The sequence below is a fragment of the Chiloscyllium plagiosum genome, chromosome 9, assembly GCF_004010195.1.
Source record: "Chiloscyllium plagiosum isolate BGI_BamShark_2017 chromosome 9, ASM401019v2, whole genome shotgun sequence".
NCBI lineage: Eukaryota > Metazoa > Chordata > Chondrichthyes > Orectolobiformes > Hemiscylliidae > Chiloscyllium > Chiloscyllium plagiosum.
Genome location: NC_057718.1, coordinates 104,446,954 through 104,465,993, shown reverse-complemented (window position 1 = coordinate 104,465,993; position 19,040 = coordinate 104,446,954). Strand labels below are relative to the sequence as shown.

Genomic DNA, 19,040 nt, shown 5'->3' with positions numbered 1-19,040 from the left:
CGCATTTATCTGAATTAAACTCCATCTGCCACTTCTCAGCCCATTGGCCCATCTGGTCCAGATCCTGTTGTAATCTGAGGTAATCCCCTTCACTGTCCACTACACCTCCAATTTTGGTGTCATCTGCAAACTTACTAACTGTACCTCTTATGCTCGCATCCAAATCATTTATGTAAATGACAAAAAGTAGAGGATGCTGCACCATCTTTTTGGGGATGTGTTGTTTTCTCATGGAGAGGGTTAGCCAAGCAGCTCTAAGTGTCGGGTGGTATGGATCTGATGCAGATTCCAGCCCAGACAGACAGTGTACCTTCAAGGCAGTGTGTAACATGTTCTGCCATAAGCTGCCCTCACACACACTCCGTGCAATGGAGTGTGCGATCAGTTGGTCAGTTGTTAGAATCACAGAATCGTTACAGCACAAAACAGGCCATTCGGCCCATCATCTGTGCCAGCTCTCCCAGTTAGTATCGTGACTCATTGCCTTTGTCTCCATACACTTTGTTTCTTTTTTAATAATTGTCCAATGCCCTCCGATATTGTTGACATTCAGTTGGTTTCCATAATGTGAGCCATTCGCTGCAATGTGTCCATGGCACGTCACTCAGACACTAAGTGGTGCAAGATTGGGAGATTTAGGTGTGGAATGCCCAAGGGACTCGCTCACTGTCTGCTATTTCTGGATCGGTAATGTTTGCTTGTTTTGGTATTGGAAGCACAGCCAGTGGGAGTGGTACAGGCACTATACATAGAGAGTTGTCTAACTAAAATATTCAGAAACTCCAGTGGGTTGGAGATTTGCTGAAAAATCTGTTTCATATCACATGCATTTTGATTAAATTTATCCTCATGCTGTACTTTGTTTTTGAATTAGAACAGTGATTGACATCTCCTTGAAACAGATAGGAACTTGGGCTTCTGGTTTGGAAGGTTTGTAGAATAATCTCCACTTCAGGACTGAGCGGGTGACGTTTCATTGCAACACCAGCGCAATGTTGTGGGTGTAAACCCAGGCACTCGGCTACCTGGACAGGTGAATATCAATTTAAAAACTCCTCCAGCTATATTTAAAGCAAGAGAAGTCTTAAACATCTATCCCTTAATCACCATTCACCCCTGTCTCAGCGCTTCTGGAAAGTTCTATGTACAAAATGGTTGCCATCCTTTCCCACGTGCTGAAAAATGTGCACTGATCATGGCCGAGCCTAGGTTTCGAATACCTGCATAAATACATGACCGATCAAAACCAGTCCTTGTTAAGGACATTTTTCACAACTGTAGATGAAAGGAAAGTCTTTTTCATAGCCATAACAATGTAAATACTTTTATCTTTTCTGTTAAACATTGGTATACTCCATCTGGGTTGAAAGAGTTCTCATGTAAGATGTAGGAGCAGGATTAGGCCATTTGGCCCATCAACTCTGGTCTTCCATTCAATGAGCTCGTGGCTGATCTGATCATCCTCAACCCCCACTTCCTGCCTTTCCCCTACAACCCTTGATTCCCTTCCTGAGTAAAAATCTGTCTGTCTCAGCCTTGAATATACTTAATGACCCAGCCTCGACAGCCCTCAGCAGTAAGGAATGGTCCAAAATCACTCCCCTCTGACAGAAGAAATTCCCCCCCCTCTGACAGAAGAAATTCCCCCTCATCTCTATCTCCAACGGGCAATTCCATACTGAGATGGTGCCTCTCTGATCCTAGATTCTCCAAACCTAACATGTAAAGCCCCAAAAAATCTTATATTTCACTTTTCAATCTTCTGTATTCCAACGCGTACAGGCCTAATCTCCTCAACATGTCCTCCTGTGAAAATCCTCCAAACCCGTTACCACTCTAGTGGACTGCCTCTTTCCCCCTTTTAGAATAAAATTGACCGACTAGTAAAAGAGGTCATATTCTTGGGATAAGGGGTTGGCTGTTTACTGCAAAAATTAATTACGGGGCTGTGAAGTTTTTGAGCTCTCGACATCTGAAAGCTGTGGACAGCCTGTTATTTGATGTGGTCAGTGCAGAGATCAGTAGATCTTTGAACATGGAAGGAATTGAGGGATATGAGGATCAGGTGAGAACTGGAATGGAGCTGGGAGTTCAGCCGTGATCTCTCTGGATAGTGCAGGATGGGTACGTGGCCTATGTCGTCCTCTGGTTCTCTTAGTGATCCCAAATTAATTATTTTCATCTGAGGTACCAGCATTGGATTGGTGCCATGTCGTGCTAAGTTGATGAGTAATTACAATGAAATCTCTGTCTTGGTTGCTTCTTAAAAACAAGATGAGATCCTCAGCCTCTCACTTTGCTGCTCAGTTTTGTAAGTTCCCCTCCAACTATCTCGAAAGACCTGAAGACTGGGAAAATGTTGGCCCAATGTTTTTAAAGCATTTTGAGTTGTTATTTTAAATGAAGTGGATGTGGACCTTTGTTTTGGAGATTCACTTTCTGCAGCAGCGTGTCATGCAAATGGAGATTTGTGCAGTTTATGTGGCAGAAAGCAAGATTCTTCGGTTTCATCCCTCCAGCATTAATCTGTTTTCTGCAGCTCTGTCTAAAAGTGTAAGGGTGGACAGCCAGATGTACAAATCACTTGATCTTGGGGGAGAGAGGTGAGGTGTTGATGGTGGTGGTGGATGAAGGAAGCTGAGGGAGGACTAGTTTACAAGATGTCCTGGCAGTCAGAGGCTTCCCATGGCATTGCGTGAAATCCAGCGTTTACACACAAACTGTTGATCTCGCTTTTTTTAATAGAATCCCTACAGTGCAGATGGAGGTCATTCAGCCCATCGAGTCTGTATCAGTCCACCTTGTTGACCCTTTTGCTAATATTGACTGTGGGAGGATGCAGGTTCACCTGGGTGGTCAGTGTGACGATTGATGCTGGATAAATAGATTCCTTTAAAGTTAAGAAGGCGTGTGTTTTGGACTGTCCTCGCTCATCTCGAGCGTCTGAAAATGTTTCCCGTACTCTGAATTACTTGTTCTGCAGTACAGTATAGCGTTGGCAATTACAGCCGACACCCTCTCTGCAGCACGATCTCCTAATGAGGAAGAAATAATGTGTTTCATGTGGTCAAGCAGGATCCTGGTTTTGCACACTCTGGCATCTTCACCTGAGTTTGTATTCAAATCCTGGAGTCGGAGTGAACTTCCCAACCACCTGAAAGCTGAGGAAATGTTCAGCTTTGAAGAGAACCTGACTACCTGTTTTTTCAGAATGTCTATTGAAATATGATTGGATCTTGCGATTCACACATTGACAAAAGGCTGTACAGGTACAGATCTTGACGGGGATAGGGATGGAAGAGAGATTGAGTTTGTGCTTTCTGATGTAATGTCCTTTGGTCCATGTTATCACTGAATTTCCCCACTATCGACATCCTGGGGTTACCATTGACCAGAAACTGAACTGGACTAGCCACATAAACACAGTGACTAAAGGAGCAGGTCAGAGGCTGGGAATCCTGCAGCGATTAACTTCCCTCCTGACTCCCCAGAGCCTGTCCACCATCTACAAGGCATAAGTCAGGCATGTGATGGAATACTTCCCAAATGCCTGGATGGATACAGCACTAAGAAACTTGACACCATCCAGGACAAAGCAGCCTGCTTGATGAAACCGCATTCACAAACATCCCCTCCCTCTACCACTGACACTCAGTAGCAGCAGTGTATACTATCTACAAGATGTACTGCAGAAATTCACCAAGGTCCTCAAGACCGCTCCTTCCAAACCCGCGACCACTTCCATCTAGGATAAGGGCAGCAAATATCTGGGAACACCACCCCCTTCAAACTCCACTCCAGTCCACTCACCATCCTGACTTGGAAATATATTGCCTTTCCTTCACTATCGCTGGGTCAAAATCCTGGAATTCCCTCCCTGTCGACAATTGGTGTCCCTACATCAGACGGACTGCAGCAGCTCACCCCCCAGCTCCTGGGCAGGAAGTGCTGGCCCAGGCAGCAACAACCCACAATCCCACAAATAAGTTAAAAAAAATGAATGAACTTATTTAGATTCAAACTATTCGTTTTGTTGGCAGGGGGTGGGGTTCCCTTTCTCTTGATCGACCAAATTAGGGCAGTACCAGTTTGTATGTTGGAATCATTTCTCTGTTTTAGTGGGTCTCGTTTTTCTGTATGTGGTGACTACTGCCTTTGAACTACATTCGCATTGAGTCATTTGTTCGAATATTTTACATTTTTTGAAATCATTAAATGTTGAGTAATAGGACTTGTATCAATTTAAAAAGGAATTCTTATACTTAATGGAAGGGAATTGTCAGACTTATATCCTGGATTTTTGTACTTCCAGGATTTCTCTAGCCCCTGTGTATCTTTACTGGAGAGGCAGCATATGAATATGACATGAGGGAATCGTAGGTCTGCAATTGCAGACTGAACCTTAAGTGACTCATCTGCGTTGATGTGATGAATTTCTGAAGGGAGGCTGAATCATGAGCTGCAAATGCCTCAGTTAAACCTCCACGATGTGGTGCAGATCCTACTGGAAGGTGGTAGTGTGGGATGTGGATAGTATGAGATACTGTGACAGTCTGTTCTGAAGCCCCCAGGAATATGCTGAGCATTGTGCTGCTGCTGTGATGTTTCTGGGTTCACAATGATCCCCAGTGAGAGGTAAGCATGCAGTTCTTCAGTGTTATTGAAGATTCGACCCCACTGTGTTTTAACTTTGTTCTGGGTTCCCACTTGGGCTTGACAGTAAACCCTAATTTTCTGTTCTGGTTTAGAGATTGATGCCAACTGAGATTCGAGTGCATGTGTCTGAGGGGGGAGGAAACCCAATCACTGGACCCTTTTCTGTCAGTGAGCGCTCTTGCTAGGTTCACATCAAAATGAGCCATAAAATTACTTCTCATGTCCTCCTGTAGTGCCGTGGCCTCGACCTTGTCTGTCAGGTTGTCCAGTTTTGATCTGGTGAAATGATGATGGTACCAAATCCAACAGAAACCAGGCACTACAGGAATGAGGTTAATATTGTGCAGCATGATGTTGAATCTTGTGACACCAGCTCACTATGCTAACTAGAACATAGAGAAATATGTATTAATTGGACAGCAGTGTGCTTACCGTAGAGCCTTCGATGAATTGGCCAAGGACAGAGAGAGATGTGGAGCTCCTGCTGTTGAATACCTGACTCTTGAAGGATTGCTTGGAAGGACCTTTTGCTTTCATCTTTTCCCCCTTCTGCCCCCCCCCCCCCCCCCCTCTCTCTCTCTCTCTCTCTCTCCCTCTCTCTCTCTCAGTTCACGCATTGACCGGAAAAAACGCGAAAGATCCCAAATCCGATTTCCAACAGCCTTACAAATGCAGCATTTCTGAGTCCAGCGAGTGGCTGGGTTTGCAGCTATGGGTTTGTGAGATGGTAAAGGACCGAGGGTTGTGGTGCTGACTGTGGTGTGGGAGATCTGATCGGTGAGCCTAAGTCAGGTGCAGAGGCAGTTGGGTTTGTCTATGATTCCCCACCCCCCCACACACACACACACACACGCCATGTTTCCCAGGAAACGTTATGCATGCTGAGCATCCTGTGGATGGGAAATTGGTACCAGGGCAATGAAAGGCCAGCAAGCTGCCAACATCAGAAGAAGGCTTTTGTAGAACAAAAGAAATTATTGGAGGACAATAAATGTGAAAAGACACTTGTTAAATGTGTCAGTATCTGAATTTCTATTGCTGGATGCTTGGTATCAATGTTGTTAGTGTGTATTGAGAATTAGTACAAACTTGCAGTCGCTGCAAGCAGTTAGTTACTACATTCTTAATGGTGACAATGTGTGAGAAGGAGAGGAGCTGATCCTCATTAATAAGCCGGTTAATACCCTTCTAATGTGGCACCTTTGGTTCCTTTCTCTTCCTTGTAAAGTTGAAACCCATCCATTTGGTTAAGCCTAGATTCTGGTGCTCTCTCCAGGCCCTGTCTTGGCTCAAATGTGAGGTTTTAATTACCTGCCAGGCAATGACTGAATGTCCTTATCATCCTTCAGCCTACATTCAGCGTGCCCCATCCCACTCTTCACCTCTTCCTGCCCCAGTACACACACGCACACACACTCTCACCCTCTCACACACACTCTCACCCTCTCACACACACACTCTCATCCTCTCTCACACACACTCTCACTCTCTCGCACTCACTTGCTCCTACGCACTTTACACACCAGTGCATGTTCACTCACTGTCGGGTTCTCGCTCTCTCACAATAATGTGGCACTGCACATGTATTAGCCTATTAAATATATTAGAAACTGTACCTACTTGTAATGAATGCAGGTCATTTTCATATTGACTTATGAGGGTTAAGGATTTGATTGGGGTGGAGGTTTTAGCTTTATCTCAAACCAAGCTCCGCCCCTATGTAGTGATGCTGCAGCTGGGTAAAACGCAGTCCCCTTGATCCCATCCATCACCAGCTGCTTGAGTTATCATACAGGTGTATATCTTACCTGGTGCTGGAGAAAGAGATGAAAGTTGAAGTTCATCTTGAGCTCATCAGGACTAGGAGGCAAGAAACCAAATGTAAAATGGGAACACCAATTTATCCAGCATTAGGGCAGCACGGTGGCTCAGTGGTTAGCACTGCTGCCTCACGGCATCAAGGATCCGCCAATTCCACCCCCTTGGGCGACTGTCTGTTTGGAGTTTGCACATTATCCCCGTGTCTGCATCGGTTTCATCCCACAGTCCAAAGATGTGCAAGCTAGGTGGATTGGCCATGGGAAATGCAGGGTTACAGGGAATAGGGTAGGAGGGGGGTGCTGGTTGGGCTGCTCTTTGGAGGGTCAGTGTGGACTCAATGGGCCGAATGAGCTGCTAAGGGATTCTATGATTGGAGGTTGCTGGAACATTTGATTGACCTCAAACCAGGCACAGCAGACTATTGATTGGTCACTGTGTTGCCATGTGGGAGTACAGCAGGGATTGGCAGTCTCCATGTCCCTGTCCCAATGAGAAGGGCCAACCCTGTGTGCCAACACGGAGGCTCCAGTGTGGGAATCTCAGTAGCTTCTAGCATACACAGGTGGAACACACTGCAAGCCCATCTGATTTGCTTAAATTGGTGCAAGAGAAAGTTTTACTTTGTCTTTTTTTAATCAATGTTTAAGTTGTGTGTACAACCAAGCAATTAGATGTATAGCTTTCTGTGTACACAAGACGAGAAGTAGTTAATGCCTTATCATTCAATGGAAGGCACAACAAGGTCTCCAAGCAGCTGGTAAACCATCTTGGTTTCTAACCTGGTTATTTGGAGGCAGTTGCGATAATGAACAAATCTTCTCAATGCTGCTGGCAGGTTTTAACCTCTAGTTCTGCTCCAATGCAGTGCTGCAGATTGAACAGTTCTGAGAGAATTTGTGTGGTTAGACCACAGAGAGGGGTGTTTCCCTCTGAAAACTGTGCAGACCACTTGGCCTGGGCTTTGATTCTTGTGTAGAATTGATGGTTACAATGTCAATGTGGCAAAGGGATGTTTCCTCATGTAATTCAACATTAAAGTGGCTTCATGTTTGAGAGAAGGATTTTGAAGTTTTTAATGTCTTTTGATATCTGGATACTAGCAGAGGTGTTAACACACATGAGACATAGATATTGTAGTAAGCATCTGCTGCGTAGTATGTTTGGCTGTGTATTTGATGAGCTGATGCCCTTCACTGCCATGTGCTTTCAGGAAAGGCCTGACTTTATTATGGGGATCCAAATTCAAATTGTTCTCCTGTCATTGTGCTTCATGTTAAACTTGGGAAGGAGAAAGCGGCCAAGAGATTGAAGGCTTAAAAAATTCATTCAAAAGTCACGCATTTTAGATTGGGGATTAACAAAAGGCTGATGAGTGTGTTATAGTGAAGGCACGTCTATATTGGCCCTCCAAATCAGCATTACGACTGTGCCATGCTCCTGCCCTTTTCCCCTAACCTGACACATTTGGTCGGGTTTAAATAACCACCTAGTGCCCTCTGGGAGCCTCCACCTCACTTGCAGGCAGTGCATTCCACACACTAACCAGTCACTGGGTGAAAGGTTAATTCTCACATCACCCTTGCTTCTCTTGCAAATCACTTGAAGAGTCTGCCCTCTCATTCTTGATGCTTTTCCATGCAGGGACAGCTTCTCTCTATCTCCTCTGTCCAAGCCCCTCCACTCAGTCTTCTCCCAGTCTCTTCAATCTGTCCTCATCACTGACCTTTCTCAACCCTGGAACCATGCTTGTGAATTGCTTCTGCTCTCTCTCCCATATGTGCACACCTCTCCCTATAATGTGGCACCCACAATTGGATACATTGCTCCAGCTGAGGTCTAACCAGTGTCTTGTGTACAAGTTCAACATCACCTCCTTTCACTTGTACCATGTCCCCATTAACAAAGCTGAGGGAGGACACTGCCTGCTTTATTAAAGGCTATCTCCATGTGTCCTGTTACCTTCAGTAATCTGTGCATGTATGTACCCAGGTCCCTCTGCTCCTACCCCCTCCCTTTTAGAATTGTACCCCCTACTTTATACTGTCTTTCAATGTTTTTCCAGACAAAGTGTATCACCTCATTCTTTGCTGCATTGAACCTCACCTGCCCACTCCAGTGAATTATCAATGTCTTTGTGAGGTTCTACATTGTCCTCCTGACGGTTTTATAGTTCTCCTTGGCTTCACAGCATCAAGCCAGTTTGTAATTGTCCCCTGCGCACCAAGATCAGGAGAAGCCAGGCTGCCAAAACCAGGGCCTGGGAAATTTCACTTCCAGCCTCCAAGATATCCATCATTGTGTTTCCAATCACTAGCCCTATTATTCCATGACTTATAGCTATCCTCAAAGTCGGTCATGTGGCACTGTGTACCAAACACCTTCTGGAAGTCTATGTACACCACACCAGCAGCATAATCTCCTGTTACCCTCTTGAAAAAGAAAGGGCCAGCAAGTGAGACAAGAATTCCCCTTTAGACATCCAGGCTGACTTCTCTTCACCACCCCACCTGTCCCCATGTGATAACTAACTATCCCCAATAATTGTTGCTTAAAGCTTCCCCACCACTGACCGGTCTCTGGATGTTTCCATTGATCGATGGTCATGGAGCTTATACGGGGTATGGTTACTGTAAAGTTCATCACAAAATCTCTGAAATGTGATTGATTCGAGCTCAAATTCTATTCAAAAATAACATTCACAGTAAGATAAAGTTAAAACCAGCAGCACTTAAGAATTAGTATTAATTGGCTAACATTTGTTATTTATGACAAGATAAATTCCGTGTTAACCTTACTCATTTTTATAACAATGCAAGCTGTACATCTCATTCAATCTATAAATAAACAATGAATTCACTGTAATATTTAGCTTTGAGTTTTTTTGAAATCGCTGGTCACCATTGAAAGCAGCAAACACTTCATCTCATGGTCAAGGTGCGTACCTTCTTCATGCTTATCTTCATCATAAGGCATAAGGTCTACATCCTCATTACTCCACAATTGTTCTCCATATGTTCGAGCATGCTCGGTATTACATTTTTAAAGAAATTATGTTTTGGGTGAAGTTCATTCCATGTGTTTTGAACCTTTTTGACCTCTCTGTTGGTGTTGAGGTTCTCTACCATGTTTAGTGTATTTTTCAAAAACCTGTTATCATTCAGTTGTTGGGTACTGCTCTTGAGAGGTTTATTTTAGACAGTCCCAAAGCTCAGAGTTTCCCAGACAATCAAATTTCCTTCTTTTTATCATCCTCCTGGTCTTCCATTGCATCCCTCTTTGATCCATTTTTTGGAACCATTTCCATCCCTCCGAATGACATGGGAAACAACACATTTCTGAAATCTCTCTGAGCTCGTCATTTGAATTTGACATTGTGCCATCTGCCACTCAGGGGAGAACCATTCTGAGATCCCCCTTTCTTGTGGTCGGTGGTCTCCACAATGGCAGTTTCTTCCCTGGTCTTGTTTTGCGAACCTGTTGAACTTTATTATTGTGTCATCCATATACTTAATACAGACTAATTAATGCATATTTCTTATCATTTGGAAGGCAGATTGATGTAATTTGATTTTATTGTTACGTTCAGGTGACAAGCTCGGTGAAATGTTATTTTCTCAGATAGCTAAATCACATCTTGCAAGCATTGTGCACAGCACTAGCACTGACCTCGAATTGTGAAACACCTTTGTTCCTCAATCCCCTGTGAATACAGAGTCTGGTGACAGAGAGAATATTCATAGAGTCTGGGAGTCTAGTAGATCACAGGCCCGTTCTAGATTGGACGTGGTTTTCTCACCTGGGTGTTACATCACTTCCCTTGCCCCATGAAGAAGGTAGATGGGACATAGTGGACACTGTCAGCGTACCTGTCTGTTGGTAGCATCACCTACCTGTACACACCTGGTGTTTAGAGTCAATTTAGACTAATACACCTTCATAAATGCGCATTAAATGGTATATGCCTGGAACCTTGCAAACTGTGCTCCAACCGGTCACATTGCTCATCAATTCTGAGTGATAAAGTGCAACATTGATCCTGTTTGCATTCTGAGATTACCTGCTAACTTTGTAAGTCAGATGCAAAGGGCTAAAAGAGAGGAAGTAACAATTTGAAAGTTCAATGCAGTGAATTCTGTCTTTCATTATGATGTGTAAAGTTGCATTTTTGTGTCCATTTTGAACACCTACCTTTTTCCAACTCCTTGTATTCATCAGTCCAGCGGCAATATCTTTCTGTCACTGACGTGTGACCTTTGAAGTGCGGTGACCTGACTATAACACTTCTCCTGTAAAGCACCTTTTATTTTTGTGACCTTTTCGCGAGGTTCAGTGGCCTGTGTGGGTCAGCTCCGTGATGTACTCAATGTGTGACCGTTTGGAGCAGGAATTTCTTTCATCTTGTTTCTCTGCTATTGAAATCCTCTTTCCATGTTCAGTTACCAGTGGCCCCAGCGATTGCCTTATATCAGCCTCCTTTGGCTCTCATTAAGATGCTCATCGTGACCTTCCATTGCGCCTACCATGCAGTAGACCATCCCATGATGCTCCACCATTGCTCCAGCAAAGCTCTGTTTTGATATAGAGCAAGATCCTCAGATATTCGGGCAGGACTTGAATTTGCTGTCTGTCCCTAATTGCCCTGGAACTGAGCAGCTTACTAGGGCCCTTTTCAAAGGGGCAGTTAAGAGTCAGCCACATTGCTGTGGGTCTGGAGTCAGATGTAGGCCAGACCAGGTAAGGACAGCAGATTACCTTCCCTGAAGGACATTGGTGACCCAGATGGGATTTTTGTAGCAATCAGCAATGTGTGGTTGCCATGTGCACCAAACATCTTGTGTAATTTAATAAAGTAAAGTAGACTCTTTGAGTGATTGTAGTGGGGGATACTGACTGTATCATTTGTAAAGTCCTGAATTTGTAACCATGTGTGTCTGGAATATTATCCCGTCATTACTTAATGTGAACTAAATGTTCCTTGGGTTTTAATTTGCCATTCATTGACTATACAGGATGCAAAAGAATGATTTTGTCTTCCTGTGATAAGGCTGAACCTTGGTGATTGTTTTGAAATGCTGGGAGCTGGTTCTTCCTTGTGCCAAGTTCCAGTGTTCTCGTGTTTTTTTTATGAATGAGTTGATTCCAGTTAAGCCACTGTACTTTGGAGAGAGCTACATGTACACTCTTTTTAATTACCAGAAAGGCTTTGTTTAAATTCACAAGTGTACTTTTGATGGTCACCCAGTGTTGCACAAGAATGTGATATAATGAACAGAATGCAGCGCAGGGTTAGTGTCAGGAAGGAGGGTTATAAACGTTAGGTCTTACACCTCCCCCCACCCTGCCCTGTCCCCCCCACCCCACCCGTTCTCTCAGGCCCCATGCACGGGATAATTTGTGCTGGAAAATTGGCCATACAAGGAGTCCGCTGGTTAGTAATACACCATACCCTGGGTTACAGGCCTCAAGCCAATAGATTTCATCGTCAATATCATCGGAATCTCTCTGCATTCTGTTACAACATGTTCTTCTGCTATAAAGCAACTGAACATAATTTAATATTTGAAATGAGTACATTGTGTACTATATGCATAGTTAATTTAAGCTTTGGCGATTTGTAGAATTTCTCAAATTTCATGTATTAACTGTGCAAATGTTAGCAGGAAGCAAAACATGGGGCACTTGAATAAGTAGCAGGAGCAATGGTTTAAAGAAGCTGCTGGAGAACATGTCTGTACAAAATACTACGTTTGTCCAGCCCAGCGTGGGTTTTTGTCAGCTGTCATATATTTATAAAGTCCTTTTCCAATACAGACATCAGTGGTTGAATTACATCGGCTGTCATTTTCTAGACTTTAGTAAAATCTTAACATTGGACACAATTTCTGATTGCACTAAGGAAGCTGGTGACTTTATAAAACTTTTGCGGTTGCTGATTTTCTGTTTGTTAGGTTATTTCTCAGCGTTTGACAAACTCAGCTTTCCATAGTAATGGTTTTGCTGGCTTCCAGACTCTATTGCCTTTACATGTTTTATGCCAATATCCTTTTCGCTAAAATCCTAGAGAGAGAGGTAGCCTTATTGAAACATACAAGATTCCTGGAGGACCTGACAGGGGAGATGAGGGAAGGTTATCTCCCCCTGTGGGAGAGTCATAGACCAGAAGGGCATCATCTCAGATCAACAGATCACCCTTTTAAGACTGAGCTGAGGAGAAATTTCTTCTGAGGATAGTGACCCATGGCATTCTTGATCACAGTGTGTGCTTGAGGTTGGGTCATTAAGTATTTGAGATGCCTTTTTTTTTAATCAGGAAGAGAATCAAGGGTTATGAGTAAAAGGCAGGAAAGTGGAGTTGAGGATGATCAGATCAGCCATTGAATGGTGGAGCAGACTTGATGGGCTGAATGGCCTATTTCTGTTCCTACAACTTGAAGTCTTAATCTGAATTGGTTGCAGTTTGTCTTCGATAGTGGACTTAAACCATGCCCTAACATTAAGCGGCAGAAATAAATTACTTGGTAAAAGATTGCATCTGGTACATGTTGAATATGTGCAGATATATCAGCTCCTTATAGCTGTAGCATTTCCCTTGTTAACTGCCCCCTTCAAATATTGTTTAGCATGCAATTATTAATTTTAGGACTTTGGGAAAAATGGACAAGCAATGGTTCAGTTGCAGTGTCACTGGGAGATATGAGGAGAATGTGCAAACTCCACACAGTCATTCGAGGTGGGAATCAAACCTGGCTCCCTGATGTTGTGGGGCAGCATTGCTAACCACTGAGACATCGTGTCACCCCTTCTAATGGAGGGTAATTGCAGTGTTTTTCCAGAGAGAGCATAAACTCAACAAAATGATTAGATTAGATTAGATTCCCTACAGTGTGGAAACAGACCCTTCGGCCCAATAAGTCCACACCGACCCCTTCGAAGAGTAACCCACCCAGACTCGTTTCCCTCTTGAGTAATGCACCTAACATTGTGCAATTTAGCATGGCAAATTCACCTGACCTGCACATCTTTGGGCTGTGGGAGGAAATTGGAGCACCCAGAGGAAACCCATGCAGACACGGGGAGAATGTGCAAACTCCACACACACAGTCGCCCGAGGTTGGAATCGAACCTGGGTCCCTGGCCCTGAGAGGCAGCAGTGCTAACCACTGTGCCGCCCTAATGGGTGATGTCAGAAGATATTTTCTGAAGCAGTTGTAGGGAATGGGATCCCAAGTAGCAGTGGTAAGAGTAGAATTTGTAATCTGGCCCTAAAGAAGTTTGGCTCAATATTTAATAAAGAAAGCTTTGAAAGAGCGTGGTCATGGGATTAATTGGATTGGATTTTCAGGAAGTTTTGGATTCTAGGGAGAGTGGGACAGACCATGTAGTAAACTTTACAATAGCTGAAAAATGTGTTGCTGGAAAAGCGCAGCAGGTCAGGCAGCATCCAGGGAACAGGAGAATCGACGTTTCGGGCATAAGCCCTTCTTCAGGAATAGCAGTGTGATATCTAAATCTTTCTTGGTCTCTGCTTCCTCACTTTGCAAATTCTGAATGATTAAGAAAATTTGTATCCATAAAGAAAGGGGCACTCTCTGTTTCACTTAACCAGCTGCTCTCTGTTCTTGTATCCTCCAAACATGAGTTTATTCAAAACTCTGCTGTCCATATCTCGCACTGTTCGTTCATCAATTAAGCCTGAGCCTCCTGATCTACATCCGTTTCTGCTCTGACATCTGCTCCTTCTCTTTTTAAATACTTCCATGGGCTTTCAAGTTTCCCAATATCTAACCCATTCCAGGCCCGGCCTCTCTGTACAACTATCTGAGGTCTCTGCTCTCCTCCTCCAGTGTTGGCCTCTTGATGATCGTCAATGCTAATCCCAGCACCAGTGGCAGCGCCCCCCCCACCCCACTTCACCTTGCTCTGGAGTTGCCCCTCCCACGCAGGGTGTTCCTTGACCAAGCTTCTTCTCATCATTCCCTTTGCTTCTCATGCTGTCGAGTGTTGTTCGGTAACATTCCTATCAAGTTCTTTGGGGATTCACCTGCATAAAAGGCACTGTGTAAATACAAATTATTGCTGTCACCTGACTTCCTGAAGTCTTTTGGAAGGTCTTCATTTTAGTTTTCTGACTACACTCCCCTGCCCCAGGAAATTAGGCTGCACAACATACATCAGTAATGCTATAACTGCCTGATGTCCACCCATTAACATGGGCAGTGCTAATAACTCCGACAGAGTCAAAGTCCCTTTACCCTGAGAAATGGCCATCTTCGCTGACCTCTCCAAGCCTTTCTGTCTGAGCACAGTCATAATATTTGCAGGTTTTTAAAGCAGCCTGTTCAGGGATGACAATGCATGTCTCTGGAGCAGGAGAGACTTGAACACAGGCCTCCTGGCTCAGAGGTAGGGACACCACCACTGTGCCACAACAGCCTCTTCATAACACTTCTGAAGTAAGAGTAAGTGGCGTCACCTAAAGTGGGGCAACTCGGAATTAAACAGCTGTCACAGTTTAACTCTGACCCAGCCTTTAGTTTCTTGTTACGTGTCGTCGTTATTTCAAGAGTTGAAATAGTTCCATCGATTGTATTTTCATCTGAATTCCTGCCTTGGATTTTACTGAGCTGTGGTCTTTCCCTCCCGGTGTTGGGGGTTTTGAGGTATTTGAGTGTACTGATCTCTCAAACTTGACCGGCTCTGTTTGAGGTGACTGCTGTTAGAGCAGTGAATCCATGGGTGACTGGGAGGAAGAAGCCTTTCCTTTTTGGCATCTGTCCTTTGGCACTGCTTTGTTAAATAATTCATCGCACAAATTTCCCTTCCTTTTGGCTTCAGCACTGCACCCATCAGGCCTGGTTTTGTTTTCGCCTCAGTGACTGATCCGATGTTGATTCACTGTGGGTGTAGCACGTCCGGTTTTATTGTTGGTTGAATGTTTGTTGGAGCATTGTAAATACTGCTGCGCCCTCGTCCGAGGGCAATGGTGGCAAGCCTGTTCTGACGGTGGGGGTGGGGGGATCTGCAGCTCCTGAATCAAAGCCGGCTTCTATAACTCAGCAAGAAATAATAAAACAACAAGGATTGGTTATTTCTGCAGTGGCTGCTCAGTATTTACTGATAAATACCTTGTGCCGGTAGGTTCCCAGTGTGATTCGGGCTTGGCAGCATGTCCCACCATCCACTTTTGATCGTGGTGGGATGGATCTTCATGCCACTTCACCGTAAATCTTTTTGATCCATATGGGTGACACGGTGGCTCAGTGGTTAGCACTGCTGCCTCACAGCACCAGGGACCTGGGTTCGATGCCAGCATCTGGTGACTGTCTACGTGGCGTTTGCACATTCTCCCCGTGTCTGTGTGGGTTTCCTCCCACAGTCCAAAGATGAGCAGGTTAAGTGGATTGGTCACACTAAATTGCCCATAGTGTTCAGGGATGTGTAGATTAGGTGGGTTAGTCAGGAGAATGCAGGGTTACAAGGATGGGGTAGGGGGCTGGGTCTGGGTGGGATGCTGATTGGAGGATCAGTGTGGACTTGATGGGCCAATTGGCCTGCTTCCACACTGCAGGGATTATGATTCTATATCAATACCTCCATTCCCCTGCTACATTTGTAAGAAATGGTCAGTGACATCTTGCAAATTTCCAATGATTCGCTGCCTTTGAGCTGAACAAATTCCAAACCGCATTGTATGTGCAGGGACATAGGTCTAGGTCGAATAGTGTTGCCCGAGAGAGAGAGCCCACCAAAGAGGGAAACTCTTTCTCTTGTCACTTAAGTCTGTCTTGATCTTAATGGTATCAGCTCTCAAACCTCGAAAGCCAAGGGAATGTAGCACAAGGTAGGTTTGTGCTGGCTGTCCTTCTAAATTAATGTTTAATCTTTGGCCCCACTGTGGTGAGCGCAGTCTTTCAGGTGGGTCTGATCACAGCGCTGTACAGTGGAAACATCACTTCCTCACTTTTCCGAGTTGCAATTCCTCAGAGATGGAAAGGCAGCTTCTTTATTAGGCTTCTCCTTCCATTGTGTAGTTGGACGCTGGTTTGTAAGCTGCATGGTCCCCTGGCTGTGATCGCTCAGTCAGCTACATTGTCACCCTTAAGAAATTCCTCCCCGTAACATCCGTCAATCCTGTTACTTCAAAGCAAGAAAGCCTCAATTAATTTTTCAAATATAACTTGACTTTAGCAAAATTTGACTGGTCATTGACCAATTGAGACATTTCTGAATATTTAATAACTTCATCTTGAGTGATGCATATTAATGGATTGTGGCACCTGTTTTATTTCTGAAACCAGGCTGTTCCCTGACTCGGTTTATATCTTGGAAAGTTGTACAACTGCAGTGTCTTTTTACCTGGCCTCACTTGACAGATTAGAAGGCTAGCCATCGGGGCTAGGAGATTCTCTAACCCGAAATCCATTGAGATGTTCCAAATAATTCCTCACCTGCACTTACCGGTTCTTCTGTACCTCTCTCTAATACACCATTTCCTTTCCATCACCGTTTTTAATAACCCTTTCATGTCCTCAGTCCCCGCAATTAGATTTCCCCTTTGATCGTGGGCTAGCAAGCGGTCAGCATTCTTTTACTTTTTAAAACTATTTTAAAAGCCTTTTGCAATTTTGTTACAGACAGTGACAAGCTGTGGCAGTGTAGTCATTGGTTGTTAAGTTAGGAAGCAAGAAGCCAGTTTCTTGCTGTGGGAGCTTGCTGTGCACAATGTGATGAGAAATCAACAATCATCTTTAATGATACTGAGCGAGGGGTACATTTCAGCCGGTCACTGGGAGCAGCTTCCAGCTTTGCTCACAGATAATGCTGTGGGATGTTTGTGCCCTGGGCCTCGGTTTAATATCTCCACCTGAAAGGTGACAGCACCTTTTGATGGTGTTGCACTCCCCCAGAACTCATAGAATCATACAGCATGAAAACAGACCCTTCAGCCCAACTTGTCCATGCTAGCCAGGTTCCCCAACTAAACTAGGCCCATTTGCCAGCATTTGACCCATCTCCTTCAAAACTCTTCCTATCCATATACCCATCCAGATGCATTTTAAATGTTGTCATTGTACCAGCCTCCACCACTTCCTCTGGCAGCTCATTCCATACACACACCACTCTCTGCGTGAAAAAGTTAGGTCCCTTTTACTTCTTTCCCGTCTCACCTTAAACCTATGCTCCTCTAGTTCTGGACTCCCCGACGCCAGAGAAAAGACTGTGTCTATTTATCCTATCCATGAGCCTCATGATTTTATAAACCTCTATAAGGTCACCCCTCAGCCTCCGACGCTCCAGGGAAAACTGCCCCAGCTTATTCAATCCCTCCCTATAGCTCAAACCTTCCAACCCCGGCAACATCCTTGTAAATCTTTTTCTGAATCCTTTCCAGTTTAACTTGTGAACCCTACCTAGTTTTCCCTTCCTACAGCAGGGAGACCAGACTTGCACACAGTATTCTAAAAGTGGCCTCACGATCAGAGCAGTTTCAGAATGTTCTCACTCGGGTGCTGGGCTGGGTGAGGTATGGCTGGTAGCAACAATTGTTTTCCCAGATGCTGCCATGGTTTGCAAAAGAGCTAGCAATATGAACGAGCCACGTTTTTAAACATGGAGCTGTTTTCTCCCACTGGGTTACAGTGGAGAGCCTCCTGCTGTGTGTTCGAGGGGCATTGGTTTTTTTAATGCTGCTGGGATGTGCTGTGTCCCAGTAGCTGCTGGGACCTCCTCTCTCCCCCAACACCACCCCCCCCCCACACACACACACACACACACACACACCCCGTGTAGTTTCTGAATACTCAGCTCCCAACTCTCAGTCTAAGCTCAGGCTCCCTGGACTTGGGCAAGCAAAACGGACTGAGCGGGGCTTGTTACGAACAGCTAGCGCACTTAGGAAAATGTTTCACTCTTTGGCCTGCACTCTGATAATGCATTCGACCCGTTTTATAAATACCAGAGAGCACCTGGTGTGGGGGTACTGGGGTGGACAAGGTCAGAAATGAGACAACACCAGGTTATATCCAACCGTTGTATTTGAAATCACAGGCTTTTGGAGCACTGGCCCTGACGCTCACCTGATGAAGGAGCAGCGCTCCGAAAGTTTGTGGTTTCACATAAAACGGTTGGACTATAACCTGGTGTTATCTGACTTCTGATCTTGTTTCAAACCTGTTTACTTCAGGAAGCTGAGTCATGCATGTTGGAGATTACAGAGATTAGCAAACCGTCCCTATGTTTGACTCCTACCTGTCCCAGAGTGAACTCCTTCCTCCCTCTCTCAAATTGTTTTTATAAAATCGGAATCAGACAGTGAAACATGACACACCAGGCAGACTGTCGCACATGAGGCAAAAATCTGCCTTTTGTAAATCAATAGGAATCTCTACAATTTGGTGGGAGAAATTCAGGTCCACCAGGACATTTTGTGTTACTTTCACATCTTGTTTTTACAATATTCCAGCTCCCTGTTCCTGATTTGTCTCCAGCTCTGTTCTGGTTGCAATGTAGTCTGGACATTCAAATCCCTACTGGACCTGAACTCACCTGAGTTAGTGTGTCTG

General features: G+C 44.6%; 1 protein-coding gene across 1 annotated transcript in view; it reads left to right on the top strand.

Annotated features, from left to right (window-relative positions):
- Positions 1–868: 868 nt before the first annotated feature.
- LOC122553123 (sprouty-related, EVH1 domain-containing protein 2-like) overlaps positions 869–19,040 on the top strand; it is a 75,642-nt gene continuing 57,470 nt past the window's right edge. Inside the window, exons 1-2 of the mRNA XM_043696677.1 lie at positions 869–1,033; positions 4,313–4,635. Coding sequence (XP_043552612.1) covers positions 4,619–4,635 — 17 coding nt within the window. The 5' untranslated portion in view covers positions 869–1,033; positions 4,313–4,618. The remainder of the gene's footprint in view (positions 1,034–4,312; positions 4,636–19,040) is intronic.